At 45.7% G+C, this 21,273-nt stretch overlaps 1 protein-coding gene across 7 annotated transcripts in view; it reads right to left on the minus strand.

Moving 5' to 3' along the window:
- CD2AP (CD2 associated protein) overlaps positions 1–21,273 on the minus strand; it is a 64,033-nt gene that overhangs the window by 11,279 nt on the left and 31,481 nt on the right. For 2 of the 7 annotated variants that reach the window (XM_075269211.1, XM_075269216.1), the window contains 13 exons: positions 20,584–20,737; positions 20,120–20,220; positions 15,032–15,152; positions 12,807–13,006; positions 12,428–12,515; positions 10,469–10,563; positions 10,130–10,228; positions 9,870–9,906; positions 8,662–8,727; positions 7,848–8,007; positions 6,679–6,821; positions 664–785; positions 371–457 (listed from right to left, as the gene is read on the minus strand). In XM_075269211.1, coding sequence (XP_075125312.1) covers positions 371–457; positions 664–785; positions 6,679–6,821; positions 7,848–8,007; positions 8,662–8,727; positions 9,870–9,906; positions 10,130–10,228; positions 10,469–10,563; positions 12,428–12,515; positions 12,807–13,006; positions 15,032–15,152; positions 20,120–20,220; positions 20,584–20,737 — 1,473 coding nt within the window. Of the gene's footprint in view, positions 1–370; positions 458–663; positions 786–4,678; positions 4,721–5,456; positions 5,531–6,678; positions 6,822–7,847; positions 8,008–8,661; positions 8,728–9,869; positions 9,907–10,129; positions 10,229–10,468; positions 10,564–12,427; positions 12,516–12,806; positions 13,007–15,031; positions 15,153–20,119; positions 20,221–20,583; positions 20,738–21,273 lie in introns of all 7 variants that reach the window. The other 5 variants (XR_012715346.1, XR_012715347.1, XM_075269215.1 and 2 more) reach the window with 5 other exon arrangements.

The raw sequence follows: 21,273 nt of genomic DNA on the forward strand, positions 1-21,273 counted from the left end.
CAACCTTCACCACCTTCAACTCTTCGAATCCTTCAATAGACACTGCTCCACTTACTCCGGCACAGTTGGAATTTTTTCTCTAGCCCTCATAGTCCCTGAGCAATCACTGCTGTTACTTTCAGCACAATTATAGGCTCTGCTGACAGGTGGGCGGACCCCTGACTCTCTGCTCCAGCTAAGGACCGCCCACCCACCAGAGGACAGCATAATTGTGGTATAACTAACAGCTATGATTGCTCAAGAACGGTGAGGGCTACAGAGAAAATTCCAACTGTGATGGAATAAGCGGAGCTGTGCCTATTGAAAGATCCAAAGAGTTGGAGTTGGTGGAGATGGTGTACGGCTCCCTTTAAATCAGGGCACTCATTACCTTCTTGACTTCCGGCGTCAATGGTTTGGCACTTTCCTCCTCTTCCTCATGATGTACCTTTGGTTCCTCAATCAAGTCTTTATTTTGCTACAACACACAAAAAAGTTGCATCATCAGGTCATGAAGGCTATTAAAGGGGATGTCACACAATATGGGCATTTCTATAGGCACGTTTAATTGGCAGGGAGGCATGACTGCTGCAAGTCACTAGAATACAGTGGCAGAGGTGTGCAAGACTCAATAGTTGCATTGGGGGTAAGGGGGGCATGACATCAGCCGTCTGTTGTACTTACAGAATGCACACCGTTAAAACGTCCTGGTGGTCTCTTTCCGGGCATCTTTGGTCTGTTGGCAGTGGGGTGGGATAGGTTTTCTGAGGTAGGGAGTACATCATCAAAACTGAGTTCAGAGGGACCTGTGCAGAAGAAGAGAGCGTGCAGATTATATAGTCTCTGTGTGACAGCCTTGGAGCACATAGGAGAATCCAATCTACAGATATGAATTGTTACCACCGCCAAGGGATCGGATAAAATATTACCACCATATTAGGAGGATTAAAAGTGTATATCTTATTTTTTGTCATAAATGCATAGTTCAGGTCAAGAAAAACTTGGTTCTATTATAAAGTACACTCACCGGCCACTTTATTAGGTACACCATGCTAGTAACAGGTTGGACCCCCTTTTGCCTTCAGAACTGCCTCAATTCTTCGTGGCATAGATACAACAAGGTGCTGGAAGCATTCCTCAGAGATTTTGGTCCATATTGACATGATGGCATCACACAGTTGCCGCAGATTTGTCGGCTGCACATCCATGATGCGAATCTCCCGTTCCACCACATCCCAAAGATGCTCCTCTATTGGATTGAGATCTGGTGACTGTGGAGGCCATTGGAGTACAGTGAACTCATTGTCATGTTCAAGAAACCAGTCTGAGATGATTCCAGCTTTATGACATGGCATTGCATTATCCTGCTGAAAGTAGCCATCAGATGTTGGGTACATTGTGGTCATAAAGGGATGGACATGGTCAGCAACAATACTCAGGTAGGCTTTGGCGTTGCAACGATGCTCAATTGGTACCAAGGGGCCCAAAGAGTGCCAAGAAAATATTCCCCACACCATGACACCACCACCACCAGCCTGAACCGTTGATACAAGGCAGGATGGATCCATGCTTTCATGTTGTTGACGCCAAATTCTGACCCTACCATCCGAATGTCGCAGCAGAAATCGAGACTCATCAGACCAGGCAACGTTTTTCCAATCTTCAATTGTCCAATTTCGATGAGCTTGTGCAAATTGTAGCCTCAGTTTCCTGTTCTTAGCTGAAAGGAGTGGCACCCGGTGTGGTCTTCTGCTGCTGTAGCCCATCTGCCTCAAAGTTCGACGTACTGTGCGTTCAGAGATGCTCTTCTGGCTACCTTGGTTGTAACGGGTGGCTATTTGAGTCACTGTTGCCTTTCTATCAGCTCGAACCAGTCTGGCCATTCTCCTCTGACCTCTGGCATCAACAACGCATTTCCGCCCACAGAACTGCCGCTCACTGGATGTTTTTTCTTTTTCGGACCATTCTCTGTAAACCCTAGAGATGGTTGTGCGTGAAAATCCCAGTAGATCAGCAGTTTCTGAAATACTCAGACCAGCCCTTCTGGCACCAACAACCATGCCACGTTCAAAGGCACTCAAATCACCTTTCTTCCCCATACTGATGCTCGGTTTGAACTGCAGGAGATTGTCTTGACCATGTCTACATGCCTAAATGCACTGAGTTGCCGCCATGTGATTGGCTGATTAGAAATTAAGTGTTAACGAGCATTGGACAGGTGTACCTAATAAAGTGGCCGGTGAGTGTAGATCTTAAAGTTCCTGTTTCTTCACTTATTTGCCTGTGTCATGGATTAAATCTGAACAATAGAAGTCTACAGAGAGGGGAGGAAAAGGAGAGACATCAGCAGTGTGGAGAGACCGTTCTCTTCCACAACACAGCTGGGTTATAAGGAATTACTACAGCTGTGGATGGCCTCATATCTCTCCTCTCTCCATAGACTTCATTGTAAACTGACACCACTCATTCAGTCCGTACTCTGTACACAAGCAAAGACAGGATAAAGACACAGGCACATTTCTTTAATGATATAAATTGCAAAGTTTGTTCCCATCAACTGCACTATTGGTTTATGAAAAACAGACAAAAGTTTACTTACGCTTTAACCCATTTTCTAAAATATCCTGCCAGAAATTGCAACTCACCATGGAGGTATATCAACTAATTTTTTCTATATTATATATTGTAAACGGAACCAAGCAGGGGTACTAGAAGGAATATTATCCATAAAATCTATGACAGCCATTGCTGCTCCCCCCATATCTGTTGTATTATATGTGAGAGACCCCTACAGGTGTATAGTAGGCTCAGATCAGCAGAAGGCAAAGAAAACTGTAAATGCTTGTTGTCACCCAGCTTTACCAGGATCAGAATACTTAGACTTTATCTCAGTAGGTATGCCAATGACAAATTACTGTTTGTTTTGTACGTTCTATACAATATATACATTAAAAAATGGTGCCATTTCCTATTGCTGTGACTACCTTGATAGAGAAAAGCTTAAGAGAGAGACTTGTTCTTACTATTGGGGGGTCACAGAGAGACTATATAGGTAGTGTACAGCTAAAGGATGCTTGCCGTGACTACTGGGCGGCTACTATTGCCTTACTGAGAATACCGGGTGGCTATCAGAGTCTTGCTGTGACTACCAGGAGGCTACTAGAGCCTTGCTGTGACTACCAGGAGGCTACTAGAGCCTTGCTGTGACTACCGGGAGGCTACAATTGACTTGCTGTGACTACCAGAGGCTACTAGAGCCTTGCTGTGACTACCGGGAGGCTACTAGAGCCTTGCTGTGACTACCGGGAGGCTACTAGAGCCTTGCTGTGACTACCGGGAGGCTACCAGAGCCTTGCTGTGACTACTGGGCGGCTACCAGAGCCTTGTTGAGACTACCAGAAGGGTCATGAAGGATCAAGCATGCTACTATGGGAGCAGGGGGTCACTATTCTGACAACTTGGGGGAGGGGGGTGACTGAAGACCAAACTTTGAATGGCTTGTAAGGTTGGGACTGGGGGTCTATGGTTGCAGGCTGGACACTGATCCAACAAACAATAGACCCTTGTGAACTCTGGTTACCTGCCAGACAGACATTAGCTACAGCTTATACAGTTCTTTTAAGAGCAGCAGCAAGGGGGCGCAATAACCTACGTCAGCTCACTAACCAGCGAAGTCTGCGACTCGGCAGGCTGTGTGAATGGTAATACCTCTGGGCATCCTCAGCAGTGCCTGACAGATACCAATGACGTAAGACAGGATCATAATTTTAATGGTGAACTAAAACACAAAATCTGCTAATGTGACCAGACCCTAAGGTCGGATCCAGATCAGGCCTAAATGCTTTAAAACCCCAATGTCATGCACTGGGATAAACCATTTATACACTGCATCTATACAGGACTTTAGTAAGTAATGGACCAGTCTGTTTCATGGGGCGATAACCACCAATGCCTGCTTAAAGGGAACCCGTCACTAGGTCAGAAAAGCCAAATGACATGCATCATCTGATCGGCGCCATCACCCTGAGCATTTTGGCGTTTTGTTTATCCAGATCCTTTCAGCCGTTCCAAAGATATAAGCCCTTTAAGTGAAGATACACAGGAGGACCTGCCAGCCACGTGGGCGGTAACAGTGTGGCTTCTGAGGGCGGGGTCTCTATGTGCTGTAGGTCATTGGCTAGTAGACCTTACCCATAGTAAAAGAGCTTATAACTTTGGAATAGCTTAACAGATTTGGATAAGCAAAATACCAAAGTGATCAGAGTGACCGTGCCGATCAGATGATGTGAAAGCCAAACGCCATACACCTATTGACAGGTCGTCTTGAAAAGGGGCTTATTGAATTTTTTTTTTTCCTCTGAAGCAGCAGAACTACTCCAGTCTATGGGCTGCGGCTGGTATTGCAGTTCAGTCCCACTGCCTGCAGTACCAGACAAAGCCTGAGAATGAGGGGGTCGCTAGGACGCCACACATTTGGTACAAAATGCATACAGTAGGTAGCAGTGCTTTCCCCTATAATCTACAAGCGAGCGTGCAGAAATGGCCAAGCAACAGAGCAAGCACGAAGCAAGCAAGATGAAGTCCGCTATAGGATGGCAGACACCCCTTCCCCTCCCAAGCACCCAGTGACAATGACCTGTATGAAGTAAAAGCAGAGGCGCTCTTTAAAAGGAGCAATAAGAAAAAAAACGATACACACTGTGTGATAGACGACACCATGTAGCGGGTTTCCGGGACGTCCCTTTAAGGCAAATGTCCACCTTTTATTACCATGTGGTTTTTAGGTTCAGAAATATACACAGATTTGTAACTTAATAAAGTTTTATCCAAATGACAGCTGTTTTTCTGACACACAGCTCCAAAAAACTTGGCATAGACAGTTCAATTATAAAATTTGTGCTACCTGCAGCAGCCACTAGAGGGAGCTAAATACACACTGTCTTACTATGTAGTTCAAGGGATAAACAGAATGGATAAGCTCCCCCTAGTGGAGGCTTTAGGCACAATTTTATCATTCATTTAGAAACGCGTTTCACAAATTAAAAAATAAAAATTGACGTTATTTATAATAAAAATAAATTATATTTACTATTAAATTATAATCATTATTAAAAATAAATAAAAAATGAAAATACTAAATAATGATAATCAAATAAAAAATATAAAAAAATTATAAAATAAAAATAATATAATTAATAAATTATAATTAATAAAAAAATAAAACAACATTTATAATAATATTATAATAATTAATAAATTATAATTATTAATAAAAAAAATTATAAAAAAATAAAATTAATAATAATAATAATAATAATAATAAATAATAATAATAATAATGACATGGTGGACATTCACTTTAGCAGTAGGAACCGAATCCCCTTGCCAGGAATCTACGGCGCACTTTAGACCTTAAACTAGTGATCGCTAATTCATCTAAGCAAACTGAGGACTCCGCTGAGAGAATATGATCTTACCAAAATGGAGAAGGGTAGGGAAAGTTCCTGATACGAAAGAAGGGATACATGGCAAACAGGAGAGGAAACAAAATCTGGAAAGAAAAGTCAAGGAGAGGAATGTCTAGAACAGAGATTGTGAAACAAAAATTATTTTGCAAAAGCAAAAAACAAAACAAAAAAACAAAAAAGTGAACATGCTGAGAAAAGTGGAGACGCAAGCAGATGGAGAAGTATAACCCCTGGAGCTGGGATGGTGACAGTAGTCATGTAGGGTGTAGACTAAACATCAAAAATGCACTAAAACTTTATAAAAAAAAAAAACCCTCCTCTATAGCCTCCCACTTTACTTTGAGTCTTTTTGGTTAGATCTATTTTGCAATAAATATATTTTTTTAACCATCTACAGATTCTTATATAAAAATGAACACATCATCTACATTTGTGTCCCAGGAGATCAGCCGTGTATCCCTTCTCCTCACTGTCCTGTATCTGGCTGCAGCAGGAGCCTCTCCCCCCCCTTCCCAATCTGCAATATAAGAAAAAAGGAGACTTTGCCTCTTCTATTAAAGACATTCCCTCGGGCCCTTCCGCAATTGAAGAAAACAGTTGAAAAGATTAAGGGGTTGTCCAAGGAGTTTTATTTTATCTATCTTCCTCATGCGGCCCCGTGTTGGTTCCTCCCCTAGGTCATGTGAGCAGAATTAGCACCCTGCCCACGGGTTGCTCCGCCCCCCCAACCCCCCCCCTCCACTGGTTTCACAAGTAGTTATCTCTGCTGGGATAGGCGGGGGTTCTAGTTCTCAACATAGGATTCTGGGTCAGAACCAGCCCAGCATGAAGAAAAAAGTAAGAGTAATAAAATAAAAATAAAATAAATGGGCAGCTCCAGGTGGAATGCTTGCTGCAAACAGATGTACATGCATGCCAAAAACCTCAGCAAGGACAGAGTGTGATGAAGTGCGCGCCTGCTTATGTGTGAGCTATAGAGCTGTCAAATCATGCAAAAAAAAAAATCCCAGAAAAACGGAGGGGTAAAGCAGCAGGTTTTTATGGAGAAATGGATGGTTACTGGGAGTGTATGGCTGTGGACCGTTTCTATTCTTCACACATCAGACAGGGGGCGCAATGACAGCGGTGATGATGTGGACACTCCCACTCGGGACACACGGGTCATGCACAAGGAGACCAACCCCCTCCTGGCCTCCACATATACACAGCGGCCATGTGGTCATCTACATACCGTGACCTCTGGGGGTTTTCACGGCACTTGCTTCAACCTCCACAGACTTCGGCCGACTTAGAAATTGCTCCAGATCCATTTTCGTTTTACTGAAAGGCTCAGGTTCAGACACTGGTCGATTAAGAGGAGAGTCTCCATTAGGCCTAGGAAGAAACGAGCACAAAGTGAGCAAATCAATATGTTTAATCTGTAATGTTTATTGTAAACCACTAGGTGGAGCTGTGTGTCACCAGATCAGGGTGCGGTACAACTAATTCTACAATAGAGACTCAATGCAAATCAATATAACAACAAGGAACCATCATAGCTGTGAAGTAGCAATATAGTGAGCGCAGCTCTGGAGTATAATACTGGATGTAACTCAGGATCAGTACAGGATAAGTAATGTAATGTATGTACACAGTGACTGTACCAGCAGAATAGTGAGCGCAGCTCTGGAGTATAATACAGGATGTAACTCAGGATCAGTACAGGATAAGTAATGTAATGTATGTACACAGTGACTGTACCAGCAGAATAGTGAGCGCAGCTCTGGAGTATAATACAGGATGTAACTCAGGATCAGTACAGGATAAGTAATGTAATCTATGTACACAGTGACTGTACCAGCAGAATAGTGAGCGCAGCTCTGGAGTATAATACAGGATGTAACTCAGGATCAGTACAGGATAAGTAATGTAATGTATGTACACAGTGACTGCACCAGCAGAATAGTGAGCGCAGCTCTGGAGTATAATACAGGATGTAACTCAGGATCAGTACAGGATAAGTAATGTAATGTATGTACACAGTGACTGTACCAGCAGAATAGTGAGGGCAGCTCTGGAGTATAATACAGGATGTAACTCAGGATCAGTACAGGATAAGTAATGTAATCTATGTACACAGTGACTGCACCAGCAAAATAGCGAGGTTGAAAGATGAAGATGCCAGTGACTGGCTATGAGACATATGCAGGAGCAACAAGAGAACCGACGCCATTTATTGTACAGGGGGATTATCTATAGTAATATACTGCAGCATAGCCTTAGGATGACAAGTGTTAGGTCTGTTCAAGCGACAGCCATGTTTTAACCTAACGAGAGTGTATGGGTGATGTAAGGCGACAGTGTGACATAGAATAAACAGTTTAAGTCTTCACTACAGGGGTGTAAACCATGAAGACTTACTTGGATGGAGGAGTAGAGAAAGCTGGCTTTTCTGGTCGCTTGGGTGGGATGCAGGCTGGCTTCACTAGGCTATTAGACTTGTTTATAAGTATGGGTTTCTTGGGAGGTACCTGAGGAGCGGCTGGTTTGGAAGGCTTAGGTTCAAGAGATGGCTTTTCATCTGTAAAGAAGGTGATGGACAAATTAGAGGAACCCCAGCAGACACACACAAAAGCCTCTATCCTTGTGTTACACTGACAGCCAATCATCTAAATGGATACCATGTCATATAACATTGCGTTCACTGCAGGGGAATACCCAGCGATTTACTAGGAGTTCTGGGAATGGGATGGAACAACCACCACAAACTAATACCTATATAATACTCTGATATTCCTTAATAAATCAGCAGTCTGGATTCTGTCCTGATATACAGCCCCAAATCCCCTGCATAGACCATGGCTAAGATAACATGTTGGTTGTCTGCAGTCACCACTAGAGGGAGCTCACTGTATACAATACTAGGGAGTTCAATGTATTAGGATATGGTCACATGATGGAGATAGAAGAGGAATTTGAGACAGACTTACTCCAGATGAATTTTTTGCAAAAAACCCAACTAGCATAAAAAAAAAAAAATGAATAAATTGCAACCTTTTATATCTTGTACACCAGAAAAGAGGTATACAAGGCATAATAAATCTGGCCTTGTGATTGGTCTTGCAAGTGGAGATTTCCTCTAAGCTTAGCTCGGTTGAGTCCAGGTCACAAGATGTGTGATCACAGTGGGTACGTCCACCTCCTCTGCACCCCACACCCCGTATTCCAGCCTCACCTCTCTCTTCTGGCTTTGTCGGAGTAAACCTTTTCTCTCCTAAATGAAGCTCCGGTTTTGGCACTGCTGGAACAAAAGAGAAAAATTGATACTCCCTGTCTTTGCTTGTAAATCATGTAGGCACAGATAGTACCACCTCCCTGCCTTTCCTTGCAAATCCTGTAGGCACAGATAGTACCACCTCCCTGCCTTTCCTTGTAAATCCTGTAGGCACAGATAGTACCCCCTCACTGTTTTTCCTTGTAAATCCTGTAGGCACAGGTAGTACCCCCTCCCCGTCTTTCCTTGTAAATCCTGTAGGCACAGATCGTACCCCCTTCCTGTCTTTCCTTGTAAATCCTGTAGGCACAGATAGTACCCCCTCCCTGTCTTTACTTGTAAATCCTGTAGGCACAGGTAGTACCCCCTCCCCGTCTTTCCTTGTAAATCCTGTAGGCACAGATCGTACCCCCTTCCTGTCTTTCCCTGTAAATCCTGTAGGCACAGATAGTACCACCTCCCTGTCTTTCCCTGTAAATCCTGTAGGCACAGATTGTACCCCCTCCCTGTCTTTCCTTGTAAATCCTGTAGGCACAGATAGTACCATCTCCCAGTCTTTCCTTGTAATTCCGGAGGGGGCACAGACCGTACCCCCTCCCTGTCTTTCCTTGTAAATCCTGTAGGTTCAGATAGTACTCCCTCCCTGCCTTTTCATGTAAATCCTGTAGGCACAGATAGTACCACCTACCTGTCTTTCCTTATAAAACATGTAGGCACAGATAATACTGCTTCCATCTCCCATTGTAAATGGGGTAGCTCGAAATGGCACCCCTTATGTTATTTCTGTCATACCAATCTCTGTATAGATGGTATTGACCCAAGTTCCCCCCCCCCCCCCCCCCCTGTGAATACCCTATCCATTTAAAATAAATCATCTTCCACATTTCAGATGTCATGGGTGCCAGGAAGGGAATGATGATTTTTGGCAAATCATGTGAGAATGTGGCTGCATTAACTCCTTCTGGAGGGAATTGGTTCTACCCCTTGGATGAGGACGTGTGGCCCCACCCTACCCCTATTCTACTAAGGGAATTACGCTTTATGGCCAGGGACGGTAGTCGTACTTCACTGGATAGGGATGGGGGCTGGCAGACTGCCATAAAGCCCCCTCACTTAGCACCTGTAACTAGTGGGCGCATCCACAGATCTAGTACAGTGATGTTACATACCCGGACTTTTTGCAGGAGGTGGGGGCTTCTTTGGCTTCTGTAAGAATAGAAATCACCCATGATTATCAAGTATATGACACATCTGTAAACTAGTGATGCAAAAGTGCCATTGCACACTAGCCAATGGCAAAAAGCATTGCAAATATCTCCCCCTAGTGGTCAAGACATGGTACACAAACAAAATGCTACTACAACGCAGGCAGTAAAGTTATTTTTTTCCTTTGTAGGGTCGGTTCAGGATTGGTTAGGGCTGCACTTACTTCCTTTTCAGAATCTTGGATTATAGCAGCAAAGTTGTCAGGAAAAACTCCTTCCTTTCCGTTGAGCTCGCCCCTCCACCAGCCCGGATCTCCGGTGTCCTGAAAACAGAGCATGCCGTTAAGAAATCCCCCAAAATAAAAGGACTTTCCTTCAAGTTTTGCACAATGTATTTTAAACCATTTATCCAAGATCGTGACGTCATGTCTGTCGGATATTGGGCCTGCTGCCGCTCAGTCCCATTCAAATGAACGGGCCGAGATGCAATACCAACCATTACATAATGTACGGTGCTGTGCCTGGTAAGTAATGAAGAGATGTTTGAGGCAAGGACAACTTACCTTACTTAATAGATGGATGACATCGCCCTCTTTAAAACTCAGCTCATCATCATTGCTTGCATCATAGTTGTACAATGCCCGGCACGTCTCTTTGGCTGTGAGGGGATAGAAGAATCATCATGAGAAGTATGACCATAATCCTATTCCTGTCCATAGTCTGCCATGTGATACAGGACCTCTGGCTGTCGCCGTCACTTCCAGCTCTTCATATGACATCATCAGGCACTGCAAATTTGCTACCTGGTCCAAGCACACACCTCTCTGATCCATGTCACGTTCCTATAGCTGTAACCAGGACCAAGCATACTGCACATCATATTTTACCTTTAAGGGGTATTCTGATAACTTCAAGTTATGTCCATCCCTGGGTTAACTGTCTGACTGGTGGTGGTCTAACCCCACTGTCACTGACTATGAGACCAGGGATCCATGAAGGGAGCGGCAGCTTATACATGCGCAAACTGGAACCATTCCTCAGTATGGGAGTGATATTTCCAGGATTCTCATATAGATTAAAGGGATTCTATCATTAAAATCACATTTTTTTTTATTGGCTAATATGTAGTAATAGCCTTAAGAAAGGCTATTCTCCTATTTTTAGAAGTCTTCTCCGTGCCGCCGTTCGGTATACATCCCAGTTTTCGTCAGTATGCAAATGAGTTCTCTCGCAGCACTGGGGGCGGGGCCCAGCACTCAAAAAGCACTGGGGGCGTCCCCAATGCTGCAAGAGAAATCTCCAGCGACGCCTCCATCTTCTTCAGGAATGGCCTTTTCACACATCATCTTCTGGCGCTCGCTCCAAATTTTTAGGCCTCAGGTAGAGCCGACTGCGTAAGCTCGCCGGCCACAAGAAAAAGGCCGCTTACAATACTGTGTAAGCGGCCATTTTCTTTTGGCCGGTGAGCATGGCTCTACCTGATGCCTAGAAGTTTGAAGCGAGCGCTGAAAGAAGATGTGCCCATTCCTGAAGAAAATTGAGATGTCACTGGAGAGTTTTCTGGCAGCATTGGGGCCGCCCCCAGTGCCGTGTGAGCACTGGGGACCGCCCCCTGTGCTGCGAGAGAACTCATTTGCATGCCGAAAACCGGCATTTCTACCGAACGGCAGCGCGGAGAAGACATCTAAAGGTAGGAGATGAATAGCCTTTCTTAAGGCTATTCCTACATGTTGGGTACAAAAAATTGAGTTTTAGTAATAGGATCCCTTTAAGGAATACTACGTGTGATTGAGGAAAAAAAAAAAGTGATTTTAATGACAGAATCCCTTTAATGGAGAGGTAGCAGACATGCATGACTTGCCGTTTCATTCTTATGGGACAAACAGGAACCCTCTTTCTCATGATCAGTGGCAGTCGCGGTGGTCAGATGGGGATCCTCTAAAAGATAATCCTTTAATAGTCCCACATTGGGGAAATTTCAGCATGTTACAGCAGCCTAGTAATACAGATACAGGATAATACGCAGTAATATTACAGACGTAGACACACATATGCTGAGAAGATATACTAGGAGTCCATAGCAGCTAAGGAAAAACGGAAGAGAAAGAGGAAGACTTCATAGTCATCGTCATAATCATTAGTTCTCTGTGCGGAGTGATCTACGCTTGGTCTGATGTAGATTATCCACTATCCTGTGGACAGAGGTCACACCCTGCAGAAAAGCCGCAGTTTTGTTGCGTTTTTAGCCAAAGCCAAGACGATCTGTCTTCAAGAGGAATGGAAAATAAAATAGAAGTTCTTATACTTCTCCCTTCTGCCGAATGCACTCCTGGCTTTTGCTAAAAAAAAAACCCGCAGCAATATCTGAAACATATTACGTAGCTTTTCTGCAATGTGTGGTCTCAGCCTACAAGTGATCCTTAAAAAGCAGTTTTTAATCACCAAGGGGGAAGGTTTGGAAATCCTCCACCTAAAAACGGAAGACGGCCATAGCCCACAGATGACGAGGGGATAAAACCAACCTTTAGGTTTGCTGTCTGTTTCTGTCCTGGGGAGATCTGAGCTTATGGTGCGAGCCACCTTTATCGGAGGAGTTGGAGTAGGCGATGGCTGAAAAAGAGGGAAATAAAAGCATATCGAAAACTATACACCTTACAGGAGATGAGGTGGTGCAGAGGAAGGGGCCACAACAAGCAGACCACACAGTAGATGGTCATGTGTGCATGTATATGGATGAGCTGGATAAGATCCAAGTGTGCATGTACTCTGAGCCAGGAGAGGGGAAGCTGCGGTCAGGCACCTGTATCCCTCCAGACACGTCTGTCATGGCTTAAAGGGATCAGGCAGCTGAAACGCAAAGACCAATGGACCCATCACCGATGCTTTCTGCAGACCATTTACCTTATCCGGCTTCTTCACATCCGATTCAGGATTGGGTGGCCGCGTCCTGAGCCTCACAGACCCTTCCTTGAAGATGTCTCCAAAACCGACCCCCATGACTTTCTTTGGCTGTGCCACAGACAGGGGAGGCACTTCTGTGTTAACAGCTGGAGATAATATTGGAGATGCAGGGGAGGCCATGGTGGGAGCCGCAAGTTCTGCTAACAAAAAACAAGGCGCATGAAGAGTTATGATCTTCGAAAGTCGTGTTTAGTCAAAGGATGTGTGTGGAAGATGGAGATCTTGGACCCGCACTTATAGCGGCAACTACAACTAGACAGAAAGTGACATGGTGCTCCTAGGTCGCTGCTTCTTACTGAGATCCGTACACTCTGTGTCCCATGTCTAGGTGTTGAAGCTTCATGTCTATGCAAAGAGTATTGCCCCCCATACGGGTTCCTAGTCTGATGGCATTTGGTACTCAAAACCTTTGCAGATAGTCATCATTGCAGTTTTTGGGAACTGTGGTGCACTCGGTAACAAGCTCTGCAAACACTAAGTTGTCAGGGCCATAATCGTAAGACAGAATGTTCTGCCTAGTGTGGCTCCTATTCTAGTGAATGGAGCCAAGCTGCAATACCAAGCGTAGCCACTGCACAATGTACGGTGCTGGTGAGCAGCGAAAAGGCTACAGCGGTCACCCAAACACGTGCACTGACTAGGGCTGGGAAATTCATACACAACTGACTGACTATCAACCCTGATAACCAATGTGGAAAAAAAATCAAGTTAGTTATTTCGGTTCAGTTATTACAATATTTGCGCGGTTCCAAGTTTGGTCTCATTCGGACCGAACACGCCCAAACCGAAACTGCCATCTATAGAGACCCCAAAGTATAATAAGTGGAAACTCAAAGGGAGTTGATCACATGGCACAGCAAACACCTGCATCTATACACCACAATGGTAGTGACCGCTGAGGCCTGGTACGTGACGTCAGGCAGAGAACAGGGAAACGTGCCGGAGCTGGGGAAATGCAAAATTCGGGTCGGGTCATGTTTCTATCCATGCGTCAGTAAAAAAATAAAGGACAGCACACCATACCAATCCGTTCCGTTTCATACAATGCGCACGGTCAAGTGCACAGGGCTGGTTCCTTATATATAAAAGCCACTAGGGGGCGCTCAGCAAAGGCTCATGCATCTCCAGGCCTAATAACACATATACAGCGGTGTCTATGGGTAGTCTCCTTATACAAGACTCTCAGAAATCTGGCAGAGCAGGCAGGTATGACGTAAACCCTTGTCTGCGAGTCTCTGCAGCTGAACTCTCCCCTAGCAATGCTGGTCATTACCCAAACTTTAGCAATACTCTGCAGCTGAATGATAGGAGGTGACGTTGTGATATTGGGTGAATATGACTGATCACAAGGTACTGGAGTAGTCTCCACTGTATCCTAAGGCTCGGTCCGATCAGCTGCTGTACAATGTGTACAATATAGAGGAACTGCTTCCGAAAATAGCAAATGTAGACTTCCAGTAAAGTTCCACATGCGTGTGCCAGGCCCCGGGGCAGCGTACATATTCTCAGGCCGCCAGGCAGAAAACAATGAGCAGTTAATGAGTGATGTGAGGATCATTAGGAGGCCGCCGCCAGGGCACCGGGCAAATATTTAGCCAGGGCTCCATGTAGAACATACGCTTCCAGACAGATTCAAAACATATGCAATGACTACATGGTGTTTATTTCCGGCCACGTGCACCGCCCCACACCCCTCCCGACAGGAGAGGCTCTCGCCGCTGCCGTCGTCGTATCATGGCCTGGAGTCATTTACATCAGCTTCAAAGGGTGAGGTGTAAGGGTTAAATCCATAGTCTGCCAGAAAAGACGAGCAAGAACGAAGATTCGGGGGGTAAAGAAGGATGAAGGCAAGCAGCTGCGGCACGTCTGAATTGGTAAGGCTGCAATCACACGGGCAAAGGTTTGGCGCAGCTTTTTGAGCTCAAGCTAGGTGTGGATGGTAGAGGAATGGGAAGTATAAAAATTGCTGCAAAACTGCATACATTTCCTTCTGTCGTGCGCTGCATTCTTAAGAAAAACAAGGGCCACTGGTTTCCACAAAATACTCTTCAGCTGTGACAAAACTCCCAGCCCACAGTGGTTAGGACATGCTGAGAGTTGTAGTTCACACTTCAGAAATCAAATGGATGCAAAGCACAAACACAATGACGGCGGCGAGGAGTTACCTGGGTCTTCAGAACTTTCTTGAAACTCTCCATCATCTGACAGCTCCACTTCCTTCACAAAGTTTGATGGAAAGAGCCCCGATCGGCCGTTACTGGTCCCGCTCCACCAGCCTTCTTCAACCTGAACCACAAGGCGTGAAAAAAAAAAATACATGAAACACAAGATCTATCAGTTTGCACAACCTTACATGGTGGTCTCCAACGTATCTGTCAAATTAACCAAGTCCGTATTCATGTAAGAGTCACGGGTTGTCCCCGTGTTGACAGGGTTTCCTCCAGGTACTCCGTTACATCCCAAAGACATACTGATAGGGCATTTAGATTGTGAGCCCTATATGGGATGGTGACCACTATATCTCTAAAGCGCTGCAGAATAGGATGGCACTATATAAGTAAGCAAAATAAATAATATCTAAACAACCCCTTTAAGTCCTCGACTTCTTAATTCATGCACTGGAAATAAACCCTACGCCGTTCGGGAATAGGATCGTGTACACCGAGACTCTGCACACACAGGACAGGATAGTGTACACCGAGACTCTGCACACACAGGGCAGGATACTGTACACCGAGACTCTGCACACACAGGGCAGGATAGTGTACACCGAAACTCTGCACACACAGGACAGGATAGTGTACACCGAGACTCTGCACACACAGGACAGGATAGTGTACACCGAGACTCTGCACACACAGGACAGGATAGTGTACACAAAGACTCTGCACACACAGGACAGGATAGTGTACACCGAGACACTGCACACAAAGGACAGGATAGTGTACACCGAGACTCTGCACACACAGGACAGGATAGTGTACACCGAGACTCTGCACACACAGGACAGGATAGTGTACACCGAGACTCTGCACACACAGGACAGGATAGTGTACACCGAGACTCTGCACACACAGGACAGGATAGTGTACACCGAGACTCTGCACACACAGGACAGGATAGTGTACACCGAGACTCTGCACACACAGGACAGGATAGTGTACACCGAGACTCTGCACACACAGGACAGGATACTGTACACCGAGACTCTGCACACACAGGGCAGGATAGTGTACACCGAGACTCTGCACACACAGGGCAGGATAGTGTACACCGAGACTCTGCACACACAGGGCAGGATAGTGTACACCGAGACTCTGCACACACAGGGCAGGATAGTGTACACCGAGACGCTGCACACACAGCACAGGATACTGTACATCAAGACTCTGCACACAGGTTTGGTGCAGGTCCGAGGCACTCTGACAACTTTGCAGCTAATCACTGTGCAGACTAGTCTATTGGAACACCTACTCCCTACAGGGAACAGAAATCATAGCTTTAACAGCTGCACATATAAGGAATACATAGTGAGACACAAGACGGGTGGAGCTTGGTGATGGAGAGGTGGTCAGAGATGCCTGGGGATATTCAATAGGCGATGATGTAATCCTGTAGTTTACAGTAACTCAGCCACACCGGAGAGTCTGAGCAAATGTGTACACAGGAAAGCAATCTCCGGCTTGTAGTCAAATTGATGATCACATGACCCAGATACAGAACTTTCACTGAAGCCTTTTCAAGGTGCATTATAAGAACTGCAGAGGGTTACCCCTCAAATTAGATTTATTGAAGCCCTTCAAACCGCAAGTTCACATTGGATTTTCCAGATGGTAAAAATGCACCATGTGAACATGATCACCAATAAGACGGAAGCTTAGCCTATACACAGGCCTGTCGAGGATTGGGGCAAAAAACGGGTTCGCCAGGATTAGAAGGTGGGGGAAAGTGGACTTGCATGGGAATGAGCTGCAATCCCAGACACAAACCATGGACAAATACATTGCTGTTTTTGGACTAAAAACAGGCATTTCTTCCTATGATATTTTCACATTACACTATCAGATCAAGTACAACGTGCGAATTTCATGGGAGAACGGGCGAAAACCACGACTTGCCCAACGTGACTCATGTGAAAATGTTTGTCCTTAAAGAGGTCACCCGGGATTAGGATATACCCCATATCCTACGTGACCTCTATAAGGACACACATTCCGCACTAAGAAAAAGCTGAATAACTTATCCGTTCCTCCACCCAAACCCTCAAACCCTCAGTGCTAGAGGCGCCCGGCAGTCAACGACTATGTCAAAAAGCTACAAAAGGGAACTTGGTAGGAGAATCTCCAACTTGTTCCTGGTGGGTTAGTGTTCTTAATATAGTATAACCATCTGTCCTAATAAATACTGACTGTACTCGCTCCAGGTATGGCTGCAGACTGGGCTCTCAACGTCATCTAAACTGCGCATGCGCTTGATGTCCAGCGCATGCGCAGAGAAGCTGAGGTGTGCTGCACTTCCACTGGGAGATTTTGTGTTTTCAATGGAAGGCAGTGACCGTCGAGGCGCCAGCATACGTTACACAGAAACGTCCTGTCTGTTATGGCCGCAGCTTCCACCTCAGAATCACCACCAAAATGGCGCCGCAGAATGAAACCAATTGGCAAACGGCGAATGCAACCCCATACCAGAAACCTTAGACTTGGACGCTCTACCACAGGCTCCACAGGGCCAGTTTTTGGTGGAAGACCGCCTCAAAATCTTCTCCACAACTGTAGTGTGAACACTACGTAAGGCCTAACGTACACAATCATGTGTGGTTCAACAAATCTGTCACGTGTGAATAAATATACGATGAAGGTTACATCTTGAATGAATACGTCAGGTCAGGCGTAATGGCAGAAAGGGCCGACTCTCCCGATAAGAGGAACCAGCGAGACGCCTTTCTGGAGAGATGACAGCACATGTGGCGTATTGAGTAAGAGGAGCAGACGTGACAGCCGATCCCATGTGTTGTCCATTACTCGGCAGAGCTGAGATCATGCACAGATCACTACCGAACCTTACTGCAAGCAGAGACTAAATGCGGGCAGACTGGGACAGCGGGGACAGGCGGCATCACTCACTGCTTTATAACCATCATTAACGTGGGCCATTACGGGCCTCGCCCCAAACACGGTATTGACACAGGACACAGATCGGGAGTTTCTAAGCAACTCTACTATAGGTGCTCATTAGTCTGATCTGCCGGACTCCCTTCCATCTCTCCCGCACTCGGTAACCTACCAAATGTACAACAGTGAGGACAAGTGTGAGACTGCAGGGTAACACGGTGCAGAATAGGTTTGCCGTCATTATGGAGACGCATTGCCTGCAGAGGAGCTGTAGAAGTAAAACGGTAGGAATTTTTTTTTTTTTTTATTGAAGATCTTTTGGAAATTTACTTCATTTATCACTTAATAAATTTTGTGGTGCAGGTGGACATTGAGCTTGTACCGCAAAATCTTAAAGGGATCCGATCATTCAGATGACATTTTTTTTATAAGTACCACATCGGAATAGTCTTAAGAAAGGCTATTCGTCTCCTACCTTTCGTCGTCTTCTCTGCGCCGCAGTTCGCCTACAATCCCTGTTTCTCTCGGTATGCAAATTAGCTCTCTCGCAGCACTGGGGGCGGATCCCAGTGCTCAGACAGCACTGGGGGTGTCCCCAATGCTACCAGAGAACTCTCTCCAACGACGCCTCCATCTTCGTCAGGAACGGCCTCTTCATTCTCTTCTTCCGGCGGTGTCTTCTTACTTCTGGGCCTCGGGCAGAGCAGACTGTGCATGCCCACAGGCCCCGAAAAAATTGCTGCTTACAATACTATGCAAGTGGCCATTTTCTCGTAGCCTATGGGCATGCGCAGTCTGCTCTGCCGAAGGCCAAGGCCTAGAAGTTACAAGCCACAACTGGAAGAAGAGGCTGAAGATGACGCTGCTGAAGAAGAGGAGGCGGCACTGGAGAGAGTTCTCTCGCAGCATTGGGGACGCCTCCAGTGCTGTCTGAGCGCTGGGGCCCGCCCTCAGTGCTGCAGGAGAGCTAATTTACATACCGACAAGAATCGTGATTGTAGGCGAAAGGTGGCGCAGAGAAGATGACGAAAAGTAGGAGACGAATAGCCTTTCTTAAAACTATTCCGACATGGTACTTAGAAAAAATGTCATATGAATTATAGGTTCCCTTTAAGTCTTTCTTTGTCACACTTAAAGGGGTTATCTGGGGAGTGGAAATTGACTTGCCTGGTCCAGACAAAATGTGATGATGGACCCAGGGGTTTTGGTAACATGACTGAAAGCAGCGCTGGACCCCCAGGTTTGATCTGCCCCTCCCTACTTTCCCAATCTCACAGGTAACCACTTGTTAGGTCCAGGTAAGACAATTTCAATATCTCTCCATTCTGAGAAACTGTGACTAAGGAGAGCAGATATAGCAGAGCAGAGTTTGCTGCTGCTAGCATTAATGAGAGCTCTACGGGGAAAAGAGCTGCAAAGAGACCCCCGTACCTGACAAAAACCTGGCTTGTCTACCAGTATCAGCCGTCACCATATAAAGCCTTGCCAACCTCTTCCCAGGGCAACATCTGACTAAGGGGGTCCAGGCGGTGAAATTCAATAAGATCAGCTCAGACCTCCGTCAAGTGTCAGGGAGATGACCAGGGCCTTAGTGATCTTAACAGCGCCGTGCATTGTCTAGTGGCTGTCCGTGGTATTGCAGCTCAACCACATTCGAGTGGGACTACAATAATCCCTTTAAAGCGTATCTCTCACCAAGACGCACTGAGTTAGGAGAGGACCTATCAATACTTAACTAGAGATACAAACACATCCAGAGGCGTAACCTGAAACAAAAATCTGCAATGTGGCGCTGCCTACGGTGTGCTATTTAGTATATTTTATGTGGCAGTGACCACTAGCTGGCAATTACACAAGTGCCTGGTGCCAAAAACCTCCCTATATGGGGCAACACGGTGGCTCACTGGTTAGCACTGCAGCCTTGCAGCGCTGGAGTCCTGGGTTAGAATCCCGCCAGGAACAACATCTGCAAGGAGTTTGTAGAATGGGAGGAAATCCACGCAAACACGGGGAGAACATACAAAGACATACTGATCGGAAAAAAAAAATGTACATTGTGATCTCTATATGGGGCTCACAACCTACATAAAAAAAATAAATAAAAAAAAACCTCCCCATATGTACAAGCCAGTGGCCGCTCACCTCCTCAGTGATATCCAGGATATCGCCCACTCTCAGCTCCAGCTCATCCTCATTCTGTGGAATGTATTCGAATAATACTTTACATTGTCTTTTCTTGGATTCTGGAAGGAAAAAGATAATAAAATAAGATAATCCTTTGAATTAGTGAGACACGGCGCAATGTCACTCAGTATATACATCCTCATCGTGGGCAGGTAAGAGAAATGTGATTTCATTCAGGCGCTGGGCGAGGACTAAAGTCAAAATCATGATAAATTGGACAAGGGGGTGTCAGACTACATCAGATTAGGTACTGTAGTCAGATCACGGCAGCCAAGGAACAAGATCTGTACTGGCTTGCCACTTCTGAGCTCCTGACTAGAGGTTCATGCTCAAAACCTAAATCCCCATGAACCCCAAGTCTGTTTTTCTCGGGATATTCAGCACAGAAGATACTATACGGGTGGAGAGCAGGAGAATCTTACTTTTCTTGAGGGATTTGTTTAGAGGAGGTGGTGGTCCCATCCCAGGAATCCCGATGACACTCATCCGCTGCACCAGGCTGGCCACATTTCCAGGCTTTTCCCTTTTGGTTATAGATATACTCTCATCCTTTGGTTCGGCATCCTTCTTCATCTCCTGCAGGGAACAGAAAGCCACAAAATCAGCATCACCGCGATAGGGTAATACACAAAGATGTCGGATTGGTCATGGAGACGCTCTCTTATGCTAAGAAAGCTGGGTAACCACTTATTTGGCTGCTTCTGTAGTGCCCAAAGGGGTTGTCACCCAGCTTTCCTTGTATTCTGAAGAGCACATTTGCCTAGTGTCAAGGGAGTGGGGATCAGTATGAAGACTGGCATTATTAATGCCAGTCTTCACAACCCCATTGTTGAACACCTACTCAAATGAGGTGCACCCTGCACCGGGTCGTGCTCCAGATGATAGTTGGCGTACATTTCCATCATCAATTACGGCAGATTTCTGGTGTAAATTGTACTAAATTTGGTGGCACTTATGGCCCCATCATATGGACTCCCTTAAAGGGGATCTGTCAGGACATCTTCTGCACCAAACCACCCACAGAGTTGGGTCAGGAGCCAATCTGGCCATGGTCAGTGCCCCTACACCGGGCGCCGATACAGAAGACATCTGACCTTGCAAGAGATTATCTT

This window comes from Leptodactylus fuscus, chromosome 3 (assembly GCF_031893055.1).
Source record: "Leptodactylus fuscus isolate aLepFus1 chromosome 3, aLepFus1.hap2, whole genome shotgun sequence".
NCBI lineage: Eukaryota > Metazoa > Chordata > Amphibia > Anura > Leptodactylidae > Leptodactylus > Leptodactylus fuscus.